Consider the following 19,058-nt stretch of genomic DNA (forward strand, 5'->3'; position numbering starts at 1 on the left):
CAAACCCGTAGGTTGGAAATCCAAGCTCATTGAGTTTCTTCAACAAGCCGTCAGCTACTAAGTTCCATAACTCGGACATAAACTGTGCAAAGATTCTGGCAATTCCTACCTGGTAGAATTTAGCACGAATCGAGCAAAACATCTGACAAAGATGTGGCAGGAAGCGTGCAGAGATCTTGGCCGTACATTTTTGGCTCGATTCTGGATAAAAGTGAGCAGCATCGGTTGGTTTAACCGCTTCTGTCAGAAACGGTTGTTGCATTTGAGCGAATTCGTTGCCAGAATTCTCGCACAAATCGCGCAAAATGCTCGCAGAAACTCTGCCAGCATCAATTTCGCTGTGCTCAACTTTTGCTAACTTTCTGCTTGCCACGCTGACCGGGATGGCGATTTCGCTTGAACCTGCCCAGTAAAGTTCAGCCGGAAATGAACTGGAATTCTGGCTGGTTCCAGTTCGTACACCGGCTCCAGTGACACAACCGATTCTAGTTAGAATCGGTTGTGTCACTGGAGCCGGAATACGAACTGGAACCAGCCAGAATTCCAGTTCATTTCCGGCTGAGCTTAACTGGGTGAAACTGAGACAGGTTCTAACCCCAACCGCTGTCAGTTCATACATTTTGACAGCAGTTGGGGTTAGGAACTGACTCAGTTTAGCCTCAAACAAAAACCACATGAGACGTCCAAAAAATTGTTTCAAAATCGTTCAACACGGGTCCAACGATGGACGTTCGTTGAACGGTTACTTGGACGTTGTCCAAATTGGTCCAACGAACGTCCTTCATTGGACGATTTTGAAACCAACCGTTCTTAGAGGGTACCCACTGAGACGTCCAAAAAATTGTTTCAAAATCGTTCAACACGGGTCCAACGATGGCCTTTCGTTGAACGGTTACTTGTACGTTGTCTAAATTGGTCCAACGAACGTCCTTCATTGGAACGAATACAATATCGTTGTTTACGAATCGCCTTAGGTTCCATGCAATCGACACATACGATGAGTCTTGAAGTACTAGCGAGAGTTCTTCCCTTAAAAGATAGATTCTGGGATCTCTCCTCTCGTTTACTTATACGATGTGAGGTTATGAATCCACTGGTAATTGAAAATTTTGAAAGACTTGTCGAGCTTCAATCCCAAACCAGATTCATGACAGTGTATTTCAATCACATGTCACAAGAAATAAGGCCTTCTAGTTATGTTATGACATGTGTTAATATCCTAGATACTCCCGATTCCACTTTATCTTTCGACACGTCCATGCAAGAGGAAATTCGTGGAATCCCGGATCACCTGCGCTCTCTGGAGATCTCTAAAATATTCATAAGTAAATACCAACACATTGACTGCCATAAAATGTTCTTCACTGATGGGTCACGAATCAACGAGGCCACTGGCTTCGGTATTTTCAACAATAACACCTCGATATCTTTCAAGCTTGCAGAACCTGCCTCTGTTTACACAGCCGAACTAGCAGCAGTTCCCTATAGTCTGGAAATCATTGATACTTAACTTCCGAGCCATTATTTCATCCTCACAGATAGCCTCAGCACAATTAAGGCACTGCGCTCTTTGAAGCTTGATAATCACGCTCCGTTCTTTTTGAAGAAGATACGAGAACACTTAACTAAATTAACAAATAAATCTTATCAAATTACCTTAGTGTGGATTCCCGCTCATTGCTCCATACCGGGTAATGAGAGAGCGGATAATTTAGCCAAAATAGGAGCACTGGACGGTGACATCTATGAAAGACCTATTGCCAATGAATTTTATAGCGCTTCTCGTCAGAGGACGCTTACTAGTTGGCAAACATCATGGGACAATGGTGATCTGGGACGGTGGTTGCACTCAATTATCCCTAAAGTATCAACGAAGGCATGGTTCAAAGGGTTGGATGTAAGTCGAAACTTCATTCGTGTGATGTCAAGGCTCATGTCCAACCATTATACGTTGAATGCGCATCTCCGCCGTATTGGGATCGCAGAAGATAATCAATGTGCTTACGGAGAGGGTTACGAAGACATTGAACATGTTGTTTGGTCTTGCACTGAATATCGTGAAGCCAGATCCCAATTAATAGACTCCTTACGAGCCAGAAGAAAACCACCCTATGTTCTTGTTCGTGATATCCTCGCTTTACGAGATCTTACATACATGGGCCATATTTATCATTTCCTGAAAACAATAAATATTCAAATATAATTATCCCCACAACGTTCCTAGTTTTTTCCCTTGCTACCCACGAACAATTTAGATTTCTTCGCAGTTAGTTAAGTTAGATAAAACGATACAAATAAAGAAAAAAATAAACAAAGATTACAGAAAAACCAACGTTGGAAAAACTATCAATAGGTTTACAATGACATTCAAGAAAATAGAGTATAAATAAAAATATTCAAAATGATGATTATCCTCAGTGTTAGCATAAGAAAGTGAATTTTTATTATAATGTGATAGTCTTAAGAACTTTTGTAACATGTTATGTAAAAAAAACCCCGGCGTAGAAAAGCTTTTGCAAATGCCGTGTCAAATAAACGTTTTATGAAAAAAAACGTCCTTCATTGGACCATTTTGAAACCAAACGTTCTTAGAGGGAGAGACCGCTCTGCTAGATTCCTGTCAGCCTTGGTTGCCAGATTTATGCACGCATCCTATTTGACGTCATTGGACACTAACACAGTTTTAATGTTTATAGACAACATACATATACACTTAAAATCCATTACCTACCAATAGGTAATTTGAATTTGCTGTCCTTATTTCACTGCTGGAAAACGAGGGAGAGGGAATGATTTTTTTACTCAAAATTAATGGGATGAAGTTTAGTCGGTTTAGGGAATATCTCATTATTTTTAGGTTAATTTGGACTCCCTCTCGTTCGTTTTACGTTGGGGGAAGTAGGATGCACAAATTTAAGACTACCTACTGAAGCCGTAGAAAAGCCTACACGGATAAATAGAACAACCTACAGAATAAGTTCTTTTAACTTACTTTTGAGTTGTACGTCGCTTTCGCAACAGAACAGAACGAGAGACTTGACTCAGTCGAAGTCTTCCGTGGAGGAAGGTATACTTTTGAGTTTTTTGGGGTATACTCAAAATTAGCAAAATTCAACTTAAATTTGAGTATAAAAAACCTATTAACTCAGTAAAGTTCAACTGGAAATGAGCTGGAATTCTTGCTAGTTCCAGGTCGTGTTCCGGCTCCAGTGACTCAACCGATTCCATCAAGAATCGGTTGTGACACTGGAGTCGGAATACGAACTGGAGCCAGCCAGAATTCCGGTTCACTTTCGGTTGAGCTTAACTGGGAATGAGTTGTAATTTTTGCCGTAGTTAAATGGAAACTACCTTCAACACGGTTTACCTACCCAGTTAAACTCAGCCGGAAATGAACCGGAATTCTGGCTGGTTCCAGTTCGTATTCCGGCTCCAGTGACACAACCGATTCTAGTTAGAATCGGTTGTGTCACTGGAGCCCGTGTGCGAACTGGAACCAGCCAGAATTCCAGTTCAATTCCGGCTTAGCTTTACTGGGTAGTTTTATCTTCCTCCACGATACCCCGAGATTGAGTCAAAAGAACTCAATTTTAGGTAGTTTTTTGTTTGCGTTTATAGTTCTGCGGGGATATGAGCAGGAATTTTGGCTGGTTCTAGTTACTATCCCACTGAGACGTCCAAAAAATTGTTTTAAAATCGTTCAACACGGGTCCAGCTATGGACGTTTGTTGAATGGTTATTTAGACGTTGTCCAAATTGGTCCAACGAACGTCCTTCATTGGACGATTTTGAAACCAACCGTTCTTAGAGGGATTCCAGCTCCAGTGAGACAACCGATTCTAATTAGAATCGGTTGGGCTACTAGTTAAAACCAGCTAGAATTCCGGCTCATTATCCGGCTTGACTTATTAAGTGAGTGCCGACGTTGACGTCAATATAGATTTGCTTTTGGCAACCCTGCCGGGAAGCTGTCAGAGTGCTACCACGGTCCACGGATTTCGCACGAATAGGTTTTCGTTGCTTGGTTTTTCGTTCCGTTTATATAATATTTTGGAGTTCCAAGAGGTGTTTGACCTTCCATTCGCCTCGTTATGACCGACGTGATTGTACAGGGTTCTGCTGAACCCGAAGACGCTGGGGAAAAGCCTGCCCAGACACTATCTGGACCAATTGTTGGCATTATCTATCCGCCACCGGAAGTTCGCAGTAAGTTTGTTGACGTTTATTTTATGTAGTGTTCAAATTCCAAATCCAATATTCTGGTTGTTTCCGCCGACAGATATCGTCGATAAAACGGCAAGCTTTGTTGCCCGAAACGGACCTGAGTTTGAAAGCCGAATCAGACAGAATGAGTTAGGGAATCCGAAGTTCAACTTCTTGAGTCCAGGAGATCCGTATCACGCGTATTATCAGCACAAAGTACGGGAAATCCGAGAAGGAAGAAATGATATCAGCTCCGCTGTAGTTCCAGCTGGAATTCAACAGCTAAAAAGTGCTGCTAGTGCGGCTGCACAGTTGAAGCAACAGGAGCTTCTAAAAGCGGTGCGGGAAGAGCAGTTTGTGCCCAAAGATCCTCCACAAGAGTTTGAGTTTATAGCTGATCCCCCTTCAATTTCGGCATTGGATTTGGATATAGTTAAGTTAACGGCTCAGTTTGTTGCTCGCAACGGTAGGCTGTTCTTGACTAATTTAATGAACCGAGAGCAAAGAAATTACCAGTTTGATTTTCTGCGACCACAGCATTCATTGTTTCAATATTTTACTAAGCTGTTGGAACAGTACACAAAAATTTTGGTTCCGCCCAAGGACCTGATGAACAAGTTAAAGATCGAGAGTGCTCCTGGTCGGAGCAGTATGAATGTTGTACTGGAGCAAGTCAAGTACAGGGCCAACTGGAATAAACATCAAGACATGCAAAGACGCAGAGAGGAAGAGAAGGTAGAACGGGAGCGCGTAGCCTACGCTCAAATCGATTGGCATGATTTCGTGGTTGTTGAAGTTGTGGACTATCAGCCGTATGAGAGTGGAAATTTTCCTCCTCCTACAACTCCAGACGAGGTAGGAGCTCGTGTGCTTATGGAGGAGCGTTTGACAGAGGACGATCACGATATAGAGATGCAGATTGAATCCGACGATGAGGAAAGTGATGACGATAGACCAACGAACACAAATATTAGGTTATCCAAAATGGAGAATCGTTTGGGACAAGGAACCACTCTGCGAAAAGATAATAACCAAATTCAGGATATGGACGAATCGACTTCATCGAGCGAGGAAGACGAACCAGAGCGTCCGGGACGTGATAAACCGATTCCAGCTGCACCACAGCCACCACCGATTGCTCCGCCCACACACGATAAGGTTATTGTTAAAAAATATGATCCTAAACAGTCCCAGAAAACACAAAAACCTCCGAGCGTTGTCGGTGATGATTATCTTATTTCGCCCATTACCGGCGAGAAAATTCCAGCCTCAAAAGTTGCTGAACATATGCGTATTGGCCTACTAGATCCACGTTGGGTCGAACAACGGGACAAACACATCGAAAAAGTTGCTCAAGAGAACGTTTATGCTCCTGGTGCTGCGATTGAGGCAAGTTTGAAAAAATTAGCTGAACGACGTACCGATATTTTCGGTGTTGGCGATGAGGAAGCAGCCATTGGAAAGAAGCTCGGTGAGGAGGAAACCAAAAAGGACGATCGAGTTACTTGGGATGGACACACATCCAGCGTGGAAGCAGCTACTCGGGCGGCTAGAGCTAATATAACCCTGGAGGCTCAGATTCACCAGATTCACAAGAGCAAGGGTTTGATAACGGACGAAGAGAAAGAAAAAATCGGACCGAAACCGATTCCCGGAACGGTCGCGCTAGCACCACCGAAGCCTCCAGTACCGGTTCCTCAGCCGCCTCCACATACGACCGCATCGCAACTGCATCAACAACCACCAAAACCGATTCAAGTACCTCAACATCCACAACACCACCAACACCAGATTCAACCCCCACCACCGATGATGATGCCCATGGGTATGGCTATGGGACCGCCACCAATGATGCCACCGCCGTTCTCCGTCGGTTTCGGTGTTCCGCCGATGCCTCCGCACGGTGTTCCAACCATGGCACCGGTTCCTAACATTCCCGAACCTTCGTCTGCCGGTGGAGGTCCAATGGTTGATTTGGATGAACCACCGAACAAAAAGTCTCGCACCGAAGATCATCTGATTGAGGAGAATGTATTCATGCAGCGTCACAAAGGACCAGTGACGATTCAAGTGCAGTGTCCTAATTTGTCCGAGAAGAGCGAATGGAAGTTGTCCGGACAGACTATTTCGATGCAGCTTCAGCTCACCGAAACTGTCAGCACAATGAAAGGGAAACTGCAAACGGAAACTGGAATGCCTCCTGCCAAACAGAAGATATTCTACGAGGTAAGACAATTTAAGTTGGAAAGATCACATTGTTTCGTTTTGTTTGATTGAAAAATCTCGAAAATTTTCCGCACTTGATCGTAAAAAATTGGTTCAACTTTGATGGAAACCAATCGGCAGAACTCTAATAATGCCTTGGAAATGTTCATGAACGTTTACTACTCCAAGTTTGACCAATTTTTGAGGCTCTCTCTCAATTGAAATTTAACGAAATTAGAATTCCACCGTATCTTAGATGAAAACTGTAATTTCATTTCTTTTTTCTAAGGGGATGTTCTTCAAGGATAGCAACACTATTGCTTACTACAATCTGCTTAGCGGAGCAACCGTTCATCTACAACTCAAGGAACGTGGTGGTCGCAAGAAGTAAAACTGGATAGTCACACCTAAAACAAGGTAATTCTTCTCATAAAATTATATTGAACAATCTAATTATACCGAATGCTGCTACCTTAGCGGCAAATTGATCTTTTATTTTTTTTCCAATGTCCTTAAAAACTATGCATCTAACAAATAATAAAATCAACATTATGAGTGTATGCAGCTCCGCTAGTACGTTGAGTAGTCGCCGTAAGAAAATATTAAGAAAGCCCGTAATATGACTGAGTCGGAATGTTTGTCGCAAGCGCTCGACTTTGAGCTGGAATGTTTTGTTTTGCCATGCTTCGTTAAACCTTCATCTCCCGAATGTAAATTTTCAATCTTGATGGGCCATCATATATTGCACCATTTGTTCATGTCGTTCAAGCATTGCATCGTAGATGTCGCTACTGTCCTGAGCTGGATCACAAACTCGAGTCACATTGTGCTCGGGTAGCAGTTCGCTTATATATTCGTAGTAAGACTCTAGGGACTTTGGGTCACCGTGCTCCTTTGCGCGGAACATCTCCAAGACAAATTTGGCTCTATATGCAGCACCTAGCAGAGCGGCTTCCGTTGTCTGTTGGATATAGACGGGGGCGTTAAAGACATCTGAAACGACCTGCAGAATCGATTTATTGGCAGAAGCTCCTCCGGTGGCTAGAATTCGAGTGTTCTCTCCAAAGCTGAAGCCCATTTCGGTGGCGTAGGCTTTCCTGGTTAGCATTTGACCTTCAACCAAAGCTCGGATTTCCGTTTGCGGGGAACTATACTTGAGTACTCCCCGTGCCAGTTCTGAGTTGCTTAAGTTGGAGGATTTGTTCCAACGCATTGATCCTTTCACTGGTGGGATGATCTCCTTGGATATGAAGTGTAGAGCCATGTTTCCGAAGTTACCCCGAGGTGTAGAATCTAAAAGTTCGCTAAAGTTCTCCCAGTTGTCATTAGCTTCGGCTCGTTTGAAGATATCCCGCACAAGGGAACCGTTGCGAAAGCTGTTCGAAAAAATGGTTCCCAAATGAAAAGATAAATTTTGAACATTTCATAATTACCATAGTAGTCCCATGTAACCGTTTTCCGTTGGATGCACCATTACGTGCCCTTCCTGAAGATTCGGAGGTTCGCTAATTTTCATCATAATTGTATCACTGGTCCCTAGAGATAACGCTAACCAGTCTTCTCCGATGGCCATCCCAGCGAGGGCAGATAGATTGTCTCCAGTAAATGCTATCACCTTACAGGTAGCGTTAAAATTGTACCGCTGCACAAAAAATTGACCAATCGAACCTATAACCGTCGACGTAGGAACCGGAGTTCCTAGTTTGGCATGTAAATTTGGAGCACACGCCGTCAGACAAACATCTGACCAAGCCCGTTTCCTAATATCAAGTAAATTCATTCCGGATCCATCGGAGTAATCGATCGGAGCAACATCCCCTAAAAATATCGACGCAAGAAAACTGCTTACCAACGAGATTCTTTCCGTATTTCGATAACAATCAGGCCGCTGCTCGTACACTTTTCGAATTTGCGGACCAGTGAACCGTTCGTAGCATTTCGAACCGGTAATCTCCACCATTTTGTCCCGACCTCCCACCTGTTTCTCCATCTCTTCACATTGCTTTCCAGTAGTTCCGTCCATCCAGATAGGTGTACGATGTAGTGTAAATGCCGAGTCGTCGATTTGCGTATGTAAGAACTTGTCGGCGTCCAGATTTTGTAGTGTATTTACTCCGCTACGGGACCAGTACAGTGATCCGTGCTGTTGAGCAGAACCACTGACGGCCATAACTGTACTCAAGTCCCCACCTTGAACCACCAACCGATCCAGCACCATATCCAAAGCTTTCACCCACATCACCGGTTGAACGTAGAATCTAAAAACGAGACGGTATCAGTAGGACATGACTACATAGGTTCAACAACGCATACTCATTTTTCGCAGCTCCGACGTTCACTCCCCCGCTGGTTCGAAACTCCGGTAAATCAGAGTCAAATTTTACCTCAGCGTGGGCTACATTCTCCAGCTTTGTGTTGAGTAATACGGCTTTGAGCTGGAATGAGTAAACGATACAGATTTTAGTTGTTTGATTTAGTAATGTATGTGGGAATCGTCGTTGCGGGTTAAAATTAGGTAAACGCGGAGAAAGGCTTGATGGACTATCCAAGTCAGTCTTGGATCACATACATTTGGAGCTACATCAGATGTTGCTTTGAACTGTTCTCAACCCCTATTCGGCGGCCACCCGCGTAATGGCTTGGTACGGCCAAACTTACGCTTCAAATAGTTGGCATTCGCGCCAGCGGTGCTACGATGGAAATGCGGATTCGATAACAGAGATTTTGATTCTATGAGACGATCGACTGACGGTGTCGAAATGCCAGAAGAGATGAGCAGCGGTAATCTGTAATAGCGCAGGTATCCAGTTTAATTTACAACCACTGAAATGAAATATGTAAGTAGCAGTAAAACATATTTTATAATACCAGCTCACACAGTTCAGGAACTGTACGGGAGGGCGCTGGGCATTCTTATAATGAATGTGAAACAGTACAGTATTCGCGTGTAAGGACTAACTGTTTACCCCATCAGCCGTGTGGTACCCGGTGGTTGCTGAAATCATTCGCAGTATTTCAGCAAAGAATTGATCGACTAAGTTTCTGTTGCCCATGTCGTAAGAGGCGACTAACAACAGTTGTTCCGTAACATGGGGAGATCAAAAGTTTCCTATCTCATGCCTCCAAGTGAGTTTATCGATGACATTTGGTCGTTAGACCGGCGTCGGTTGGGTGCTATCAGCCTTCTGCTATAACAGTGGAATGAGAGGGTGCCAACGGGCGGGCCTCAAAACCAATACCGTAAAATTTATGCCCCAATTCAAAGTGTGGCGCAACCCGTGTCGAGGATGAATGGAATGAATGGAACACTTTGAACACCAACCCTACGTAAAACTAAGACTGGGATCCGGGGTGATGACAAATACCAATTTACCCCAGTTTTTTTCATTTACAATGTCAAGCGGGGCTCTGACAGGGCTTACTTTCTTTCTCTAACTAGCTGGAAACAAAACGGAAAACGCTAAGAACACTGTAAACATGAATTTGGAGGAGATTGCGGCAATGGAGGTGAAAAAGAAGGATCGCGCGGAAGGCATACTTGGAGAGGTGTTGAATAGCGGCTTGTTGGAGCTACCGGTGGGTCGAAAGGCTTCGAAAATAAAACAAGAGGAACACAAAGAACTCGTCACTTAAGCAGAGTGTCGAAGAAACGCTATGGGTGTCTGCAGAAAATAGGCCACAAACTCACTGGCGAAAATCCTAATAAGAAAAAGAAAAGCACCATCCAAGCGACTGTGTTCGATGGATACGCAATCGAAAAAGATCAAGGGGCAGGATCCTATACAGACACTAAAAACTGAGCAGCGCACAGAGGAGTAATTGGGGTCGAATCCTGGCCAAAATTAGCAATTGTTGTTATTATGCCTTAATATGAACTAAAAATAGACAATTACTAGTTTTTGGAACAATTTGGCATCTACCCACCTACCAGTGCAGAGGCCAATTTTTTATATCTTTTCGAATACTAGTAATTTCTAGGTGATCTTTGTGAATGCATTTGTTTTTCCAGTTGCATGAACAGTTGATCAGTGGGAAAGGGAGAAGAAAAGGGACGTCTGTGCATATTTTCATAGAGATACATTTTGGCAAACATAGTATTTGGCTCTACAGCATTTCGGTGTACCTCAAATTCGTAAAAATTTAAATAATTGCAAATCGCTTGGGATTGGTGGATCGGACAAGATCGGAAGAGTTAGAATATTTTTTGTAAAGCTGAAATCTTGCTTTGTAATACTGTTTCAGCCACTTTGCCGGATCTCGCCGTATAATGTAACTTTTTCATCATTCAAATTTGGAATGAAATGTTCAAAAAAGGTATTTTTTAAAGTTGATGCAATACACAGCAAGTCTACTATTTTCAGTTAGTTTTAAGCTGAATTTAAACAAACGGTTGTGTTGAACTGAGTTTGTAATAATATTGTCTTATTTAATACAGTCATCATCACTAGAAAGCTATTTTGCTGAATGTATAATGAAAGTGATTAAAATATCCCTTAAAATATCACCATTGGGCATCCGTGCAAAAATTCTTTAACAATTTTTGATATACTCCTAATTTTGTCACGTTATACAGTAGGTTCTTAGGTATGTAAAAAAAATATAACGAAACAAAAAAATCGAAAACAAATATTTTGGTTATTGGCCAAGGATTTGTTCTAGTTACTCCTCTGTGCAGCGCCCAACCGTCACCAAAATGGCCAAGTCGTACTCGATGGCGATCATTCCGGTTGGGTACCCTGCGAATACCCTCAGACAGGAATATCTGAATCAAGGTGCTTAGAGTTCTAAGGTGATTCATCTTTGGCAGTAACTAGGTGAGAAGTGAGGTAAGCGTGCAGCAGACTGCGGGGAAGAAAAATGACAGCGAACAATTTTGTTTACCCACTGAAATCCAAGCAAACATATGGAGAGAACTAGTAAACAATGTTGTTTCCTGTCGTTTCTAAAACCAACATGGCATTTGAGGATCGTATCACCTGAGAATAAAAACTCCTTGATCTGAATGCTACTCGATGCGCGCCGAATATAATTGGTAAGTATTTATAATTAATATCAAGATCAACAGACACAGTGTGGTCCTAATGATTTCTTAATCTATTTAAAAAGTCAGATTGTAATCTTCTACGTGGAATGTGAAGGTCGAACTCGGATGACACTCTGTCGAAAGTTCACTACGAACCAATGATGGCACCGTTCACTCCACAGAGATAATCGGAGAAATATATTATTGCGGAGGGCACAAGGGCTAACGTTCATATTTATCGCACTGACAGAGTGCTATCGCTAAGCCACGTCTCTGTGAGGGTGATTATATCGAAGCATTCATCCGAACTTGCTACCAAATAATCGTCGACGCTTGTATTCATACCGCCGGCATTCTTGTAATGTATTGAAGATTTGAATGCCGCGGTCGACTGGAAGCAAGGAGCTGATCAGTGCTTGCATAAACAAAATCAGGATTGTACTTGCCGTTGGTATTAATTTGGAAGACCCCTTCACCACTCCTGCACACAGGACCGGTACGACTGGCCAACGCTGGCTTCAATGGCTCGACTGTGGCAGAGGGATCAAGGGCTTCCATAGTGCTAGCTGCAGTGCGTCCCAGGGTGCGATTATTCATACCAGCATAGCATAGAGGTCTTAGTCCTTCCGTAGTCGTTGTGGAGCCGAATGTGCTATGATAGGCGGGCGAAAAGCTACTCGAGCAGTAATATACGCCTGCAAAGGGGTTTATTTTGAACGGAGGCAGCATCTGATTGTCCAACTTCGGATGAACATATACATTTTAAGTATTTAACTGATAGCACAGAAACGAATTCTTCATGTTCACTGAGTTGACTGTAGTGCGAAAGAGTGATGTCGGCGTCGGCTGCATCGTTTTTGCTGGGTGTCTGCATCTGCATTCCATCCACAAAAGAGTCCACGCACTCGGCCAATGCTGCGTTGGTATTGCCAAAGGTGTTAAAGGCGTTGGGATCAAGTTCACCGCAAGACGCTTCCGAAATTTTTGGACGGTATATTCCTCAAATTGGCGAAACATAATTCCTTCCGGCCATGAAGATGGATCAAGTGCGATCGTTTTCAATGTAGGGCTTAAACCGACTTTGAAGGAGACGAAGGTCATATTACTGACATCGGCTCCTTTAGTCACCAATTTAACAACTTTAGGGTCCTGCGTCATTCCAAGGTTCGCACCTAGAATTGCAGAAATCTCTTCGTTGATCACATTTGGTCGTATACGGGACAAGGAGAGCCAAGATTTGTTCGCCGGCTTCTCACAGGTTGCAACGGATACGACATTCTCCACTATTTGTTTCGAACCGGATTGGCATACAGCTGCTTTTTGGGCCATATCGGGTCCACGAGGCCGTTTCGTAGCTCGAAGAGATTCGAGGTCAACGCTTGGTTGTCGGTGTTGGCACGGGTGAAGTCGATTCGAGCATTTGTTTTAGTTCCGTCTGTAAACTGTTAATTGCATCCGTGAGTGATGTCATCAGCATCTTTCGTTATGGAACGAAGATGCGAGCTCTCAAACAGCTCAGCACACTTATCGCACATCCAGAACAAGTTGTTGGTGTGCGTAGTGAAATAGCCCAAAAGAGCACGCGAAACGCCCGAACAAGCCCTATGGAAAGTGCATCCACAATAGCCACGATAAACCAAAAAATCTATACTGGTGATTGTCAGGCTACACTTTGTACAATTTTTTCCATGTTCGCCAATAAAATCAAATCGCCTTCACGTAGGCAACACGCGATAAAACTTCAATAGAGCAGCGGAAACGGGAAATTTACTCGAAAGTTTGTATATACGGTAGCACGCAGGTAACAGAACGAAGAAAAGATCACAATCACGGTAACACAACACCAATGAATGGCAGTCTGGTTTCCAAACAATTTATGATTACTACACTTTATTCAGACACGGCCAACAAATTGGTAGAGTTTTAACAAAATATTTAAGAACATACGGCACGAAAACAATTTAAAAAACGGTTAAAAATCGGACTATGAAAAAACACAAGTTTAACTCGGCAGTGGCGCTGGTTTTGATCGATAGCGTCATGGAGCAGAGCTCCAGCAATACGAGACCCAAGCTTAGAAAATGCACCTGCAAACAAAAGTATCTCGAAATCGCCTGTCTAGATAAAGATACAGCAAAGTAATTGCAGGATGCCACAGCTGCGATCAAGCCGTGGGAAGCCTCTTCATTGGCCGTAGCAGCGTCGTAGATTCCAAAACAAGTGCTTTACATCGAGTATTTTGCCGACAGCAACGACAGGTCCATTGGGAGCATCCTCCGTCTGGTACAGAATCAACTCCGCCTGGTGCAGAATCAGAACGACAATTTCTGCACAGAACACTACAGGGTCGTGAAGAGCAGCACGGTCCTCAAAACGGTACAGCTCCTGTTGAGGGTAGACGAGGCTTCAATGAAACTGATAACATCCCAACACAACCAGCTGAACTACGTATTCGGAAAGGCTATTATGCGCAAGTTGATGGGTGTCCCGGTCTTCGTCGAACGTGGAGGTTTTAGGCAAGCATGGATTGAAAAAGCTCCTGTAGGTGACCCAACACGGAACACCTCACGATGGACTTCTGTTGATAGCAAGCCTGCAGCAACGGTAACGAGTGCATCGGTGGTAACCCGTCTCACGACCTATACACAAAATCATCCTATCGTCTGGGGATCAAGAACTGATACGCAAGGAGAGGATCGAAAAACCCCTGAGGCGCAGGTGTGCAAACGGCCGAAGAGCCGAAGCAAAAACTGGACCCAAAAAGGCCACTGGAACGTGAACAGCACAAACCTACGACTAGCCGTCGCACAATAAAGGGGACGCAGCATACTTCCCAAAAATCGACGGCAAAGAAACACCGAAAAATGAGCAGCATTCGCTGCATTCAAGTGGTCCTTCACCATGCAAAAGGTGCCACAAGCGTCCTCGCCCGGATGTTCACCAAAGCGTGTCTAGACATCGCTCTTTTATAAGAGCCGTGCGCAAATACATAAACACAAAATCTTTGGTTTAAATTCCTCAAGTCAAAAGTTAGTATATTGTAAAGACCAGTCAACTCCAAGAACTGTATTTTTGATGTGCAGAGCAATAACATTTTCTCCAATTACAGGATTCATTCAACGAGACGTCGTTGCAATAACAGTGGGGGCACCGACGGCTAGAGGAAAGAAGGAGATTGTGATCGCATCTGCCTACTTCCCTGGCGATGCGGACGCAGCACCACCTTCTTAATTCGTTTCCCTCATAAAGCACTGCAGAAGCATAAACAAGCCCTTCATCATTGGTTGCGATGCCAATGTACATCACGCTATATGGGGTAGCATGGATATAAATACCAGAGGTGAGTACCTACTAGAATACCTTTCGTCAAATGATGTCAATGTATGTAACAAGGGAGTTGTACCTACAAATGTATGAACGCAGTTAAAAGCGAAGTGCTGAACCTTACGTTACGCAGCACCATAGAAGTCAATAAACTCACAGTGCAAAATCACAGGGAAATAAGGAAAGTTAATTGGTGTGTATTCCGCTCACACCTGGAACAATCGAAAAGAACGGGAAGTACGATTTAACCTCCAGTAGATAGGTGTTATGCTGTAAATGACCTACAAAAAGAGGATCTATCGCCTATAATCACAGTTGCCCTCTCGTAACGATTCGAGGTCTGTATGTCGTGATGTTCCTTGGTGGAACGAAAGTCTAGCAATTGTGTTGTTGGAAGGGAGCTGGGCGCCTGTTTAATAAAGCGAAGATTACTGGTAACTGGTCAAACTACAGGACCGCTCTTACCATATACAACACAGTTGAGAAAGGCTAAAAAACTATCAATATGCAAATTTTGTGAAAACATCGGAAACTTTCCAGGGCCAGTTCGCCTTTAAAAAGCCTTATCAAAGGATCACACAAATGGTCTAGGGCAAGTGAAAAAAGGCGATGGTTTTCTGACAATTGGCAATAGTGAAACATTGGATATTCTAATGAACACCCACTGTCCTGGGTCGGTTGTGAAAGACGAGAAAACGACAGGTCAGGATTGTGGTGGTCCCCGTCCTAACAGAACTTCACCGAAATTGGCCGGTTAGATTTTCACACCGTCTCTAATTAAACATCTTGAGATCCAGTCTTATGCTTGGGCAGTGCAATGGGCACCCACCTATAAGCTGGAGAGAAGTAATATTTATTTCAATCTGTTGTAACGACATTTAATTAGCAAGAGACTGGAAGGTGTGAAGTATATTTTTAACAGCCAAGAGCCATACTGCCCATAAAATCATAAGAGTCCCGTATTAAAAAACAGCAAGCCGAGAAAACGCTGTTCAATATTTACACTTTCGTTGAACCTTATGGATGGGACAAACATGGTTTGGTATTTTTTTTCGATATTTTCTAAACAAACCTGGTAATCTTATTTGTGCATTGTGATTCAGTGGTGATACAGAATACAATCCAACAGATAACTCATTTTCGACAAAAATCCATATGGAACTCTTATGCTTTTATGGGCAGTATAGTACTCAAGAAAGAGCAAGAAGTTAAAGGAAGAAAGTTGAGAAAGGCGTAGAATAGGGTCATATGAGCAAATTTGGAGTTTCCCAACGACTTAACCCTTTGTATTCTACCGCAGGAGTCAGGATATTTTGGCGAGTCTGCTTGATGTCCGTACAAATATTAAGTGTACTGTATTGAAAGTGTGTCAGTGGTGCTTCGACTAACGTACTCTTTTTATCTATTATATTACATATTATTCAGGATTAAGGAACGGCGCACTCTTGTTCCGCTAATAGAAATATTACCGATATTGCACATTTTAGTAAAAGTCGTATAATTTAATGATTTAGTAAATTAAAATAACATAAGGTTCAAATCTCCAATCAACATGGGGGACGTGCCATTTCAGCCAGTCGCTACTGGACATAAGTGTTATAGCAGTACCAAAACCAACGAATCAAAATAATGACTGTTATTTATGCACTGTTGGTGTGTCACATGTGCCAGTGGCTTGTTCGTTATTAAAAAAAAAATTTCAATAGCAGTACCGAATATTGAAACCAAAGTTTGTCAGTATGTGCATTCAGAGGTTTAGAATGTGGGGTAGTGATCTCAGTTTGTTTACTTTTGTTAGATACGCTGTTTTCACAAATCATACTTGAATGGGTTTATTACATTCACGGCAGTACACTAGTACTCGTCGATGAGACCGCCAATGAATAAATCGTATGACTTATACAATTTATTGATCCAACTGGTAAATTTATCTGCAAAGACCAATTTAATAACAACAACACCATCATTCTGAACGTTTATTGCGACGCAATAATATAACAATAACAATTTTTTATATGTAATGTACCATAGACATTTACTACACATACATGCGAAGGTACTGCACATTTCACATCATATTAGACTATCATACAAGTGTGCACTCTTCTTCAGCGTGATAAAAATGCACGTTTACATCGAAGCATCTTGAAGTGCACTTATGACGATTCCCAAGCGATAAGGTGTGAACGTGCACTTTTATCACACTTTAAAGGAAGGTGCGCACGTGTGTCCAATTTGGTGTGAAAAGCGCAATAGACCCAGCTATACTAATGGCATTTTCGTTGTTTGCATTACACTGCATCGGTATAGCCGGCAGTACACTCATTCAAACTTGCATGTAATCAGTTCACCTTTCTTCACTACACCGCTGTAGCATGAGGTAAAAACGAAAACGCTATAACAGCCAGCCAGAATAACAACAAAGACTCAAAAACTGATATCCCAGCTGATAGCATAAGCTTTGTTGGGACTTCCCCCTATATTCCTACTTCTCTTCAATGAATCATCGTGTTCGTTTGGTTCGTTTAACTGCACTTTTTGACAGTTCGTTTGGCTGCATAAAACAAAATCGCAAGTCTGTGTGATAAAGTGTTTGTGTTGTGTACATAAACACAAAATAATATACCGTATCGTTATGAGCTTTCTTAAAGGACGTAACTAATGACACAAAATCGTGGGACGATATGTTTAAAACTTTAAACATACTCTTGTCTATTTTCATACACAAATAATCCAGCAAACACATTTTGTGCAGGCAATTTAAAAAATAAGTCGATTCGTTATTAGAAAGTGATGAGCCATTGTCTCAATTTTATTCATTTAGTCGAGTTTAATTTTGCTGTTTCACCCGCATCAGGCAACGCTATCAACGTAGATACACTTGCTATGCCACGAAACAGCATACCTTTGATGACCCGCTAGTTTTTTTTCTTGATAGTTTTAATCAGAGGTCTTGAATAAATCTTCATAGAAGATACTTTTACTTGAAGCTTCATTTTTTCTATTAGCCGACACAGTCTGGTGTGCGACTGGACACGCGATAAGATAGAACCTCTAACAGTTTACAAACAAATCAAATTACTTAACAGCCCGTGGTGTGATGGTGATAAGGCAAAAGTTAAATTAAAGTCAAACCGGCGAATTGACCACGTCAACTGCCTGCGGTGATGATTGTTTTATGTTGTAGGTGAAGGTTATCTATGACCTTTCTAGGACGGTTCCATATTACCTTTTGGGTACTGAGGTCCAATCCGAGGTATGTTTCATTTTCGAACTGCATGGCGATATGGTCTCGCTCTCAGCTTATGCTGGAAAGTTTGGATATGCGTAAATCACAGATTTGTTATTCTCGGAATGTTGATTTGCAATTAATGCACCAGTATAAGGAAGACAGTTGAAGGTTAACAACTCCTTATGTTTTAGTGATGACCATCAATCCCGATCACTGAATGAAACATGTATAAATAACGGATTCAACTACAACACACTCGATTCCCAGACCAGGACTTCTTGTAACCAACCACGGATTCAATCTTTACGGACCGAATGAAGCAACTAAACTGACGTTTTGTTGCCTTCTGCTCTCATGTCTATCGCCGCTAGGCAGTGTGATTGTGATAGTGTGCACGTTGCGAGCTGGAAAGTCTAACCTGTTCGCTTCCGTTGCAACGTTGGTTGGAAATTTACATTTCATTAAAAACATCGTTCAAGCGTGTTATATGGTTCACTATCTATAATCGCAAGTCAGTCCCATGTGGATGAGACTGACTTGCGATTATGGACAGTTCAGTCCACGCGCATTTTGCATAGAATTTTTTTCTGTGTTAAATATAATTTATATTTTTTGTTCACGAATAAAGGTTTGGATATGGAAGGGAATACTATACAGTAGAGATTGGCAAACCGATTCAGTTTGGAGAGCGAATCGTGCCCGATTCACTCACTAAACTGAATCGACTCTTTTGATCGAATCAGTGATTCATTTCAATACTTTGAAAAACGTTTGAGAAAAAAGAGAAAAAAACATTATTAGGCGTTGAGGAGAGACGGGTACGGGGGTGCGTTTTTCAGCGTGAAACAAACACTTTTTGCGATTTTTTCAGAAATTTGGGTGGAGCGAATGGATCAAAACTTTGGTACATTATATTGTATCGTTTCAACTTTTTGTAGAATGTCTCTGGAAAAACACGATTTGCGGTATCACTGTCATTCAAAAACTACTTAACCGATTTATTTCAAATTTTGCATACACATTCTTTGTATAAGATACATACCGTAGTCGAATTTTCGAGATAATTCTTCA

The 19,058-nt window shown here is 42.4% G+C and overlaps 2 protein-coding genes across 2 annotated transcripts; one reads left to right on the top strand and one right to left on the bottom strand.

The window, feature by feature from the left end:
* The first annotated feature begins 3,957 nt into the window (after positions 1 to 3,957).
* On the top strand, positions 3,958 to 6,984 carry LOC131677546 (splicing factor 3A subunit 1). The gene is made up of 3 exons (XM_058957428.1): positions 3,958 to 4,206; positions 4,280 to 6,429; positions 6,698 to 6,984. The coding sequence occupies exons 1-3, from the start codon at positions 4,092 to 4,094 to the stop codon at positions 6,797 to 6,799; spliced, it is 2,367 nt and encodes a 788-aa protein (XP_058813411.1). The 5' UTR covers positions 3,958 to 4,091; the 3' UTR covers positions 6,800 to 6,984.
* On the bottom strand, positions 6,862 to 18,320 carry LOC131677576 (xylulose kinase). The gene is made up of 4 exons (XM_058957466.1): positions 17,985 to 18,320; positions 8,722 to 8,843; positions 7,842 to 8,666; positions 6,862 to 7,784 (listed from the first exon to the last, which is right to left on the bottom strand). Exons 1-4 carry the CDS (start codon positions 18,033 to 18,035, stop codon positions 7,127 to 7,129), a joined length of 1,656 nt encoding a protein of 551 aa, XP_058813449.1. The 5' UTR covers positions 18,036 to 18,320; the 3' UTR covers positions 6,862 to 7,126.
* Positions 18,321 to 19,058: the final 738 nt, after the last annotated feature.

Source organism: Topomyia yanbarensis, chromosome 1, assembly GCF_030247195.1.
Source record: "Topomyia yanbarensis strain Yona2022 chromosome 1, ASM3024719v1, whole genome shotgun sequence".
NCBI classification, from domain to species: domain Eukaryota; kingdom Metazoa; phylum Arthropoda; class Insecta; order Diptera; family Culicidae; genus Topomyia; species Topomyia yanbarensis.

Coding starts and splice junctions, on each gene's coding strand:
- LOC131677546 (XM_058957428.1), top strand. CDS start 4,092: ATGACCGACGTGATTGTACAGGGTTCTGCTGAACCCGAAGACGCTGGG. Junction 4,207..4,279: donor TCCGCCACCGGAAGTTCGCA/GTAAGTTTGTTG, acceptor TTCCGCCGACAG/ATATCGTCGATAAAACGGCA. Junction 6,430..6,697: donor AACAGAAGATATTCTACGAG/GTAAGACAATTT, acceptor CTTTTTTCTAAG/GGGATGTTCTTCAAGGATAG.
- LOC131677576 (XM_058957466.1), bottom strand. CDS start 18,035: ATGCAGTTCGAAAATGAAACATACCTCGGATTGGACCTCAGTACCCAA. Junction 8,844..17,984: donor TGGACCTCAGTACCCAAAAG/GTAATATGGAAC, acceptor TACTCATTCCAG/CTCAAAGCCGTATTACTCAA. Junction 8,667..8,721: donor GTCGGAGCTGCGAAAAATGA/GTATGCGTTGTT, acceptor TCTCGTTTTTAG/ATTCTACGTTCAACCGGTGA.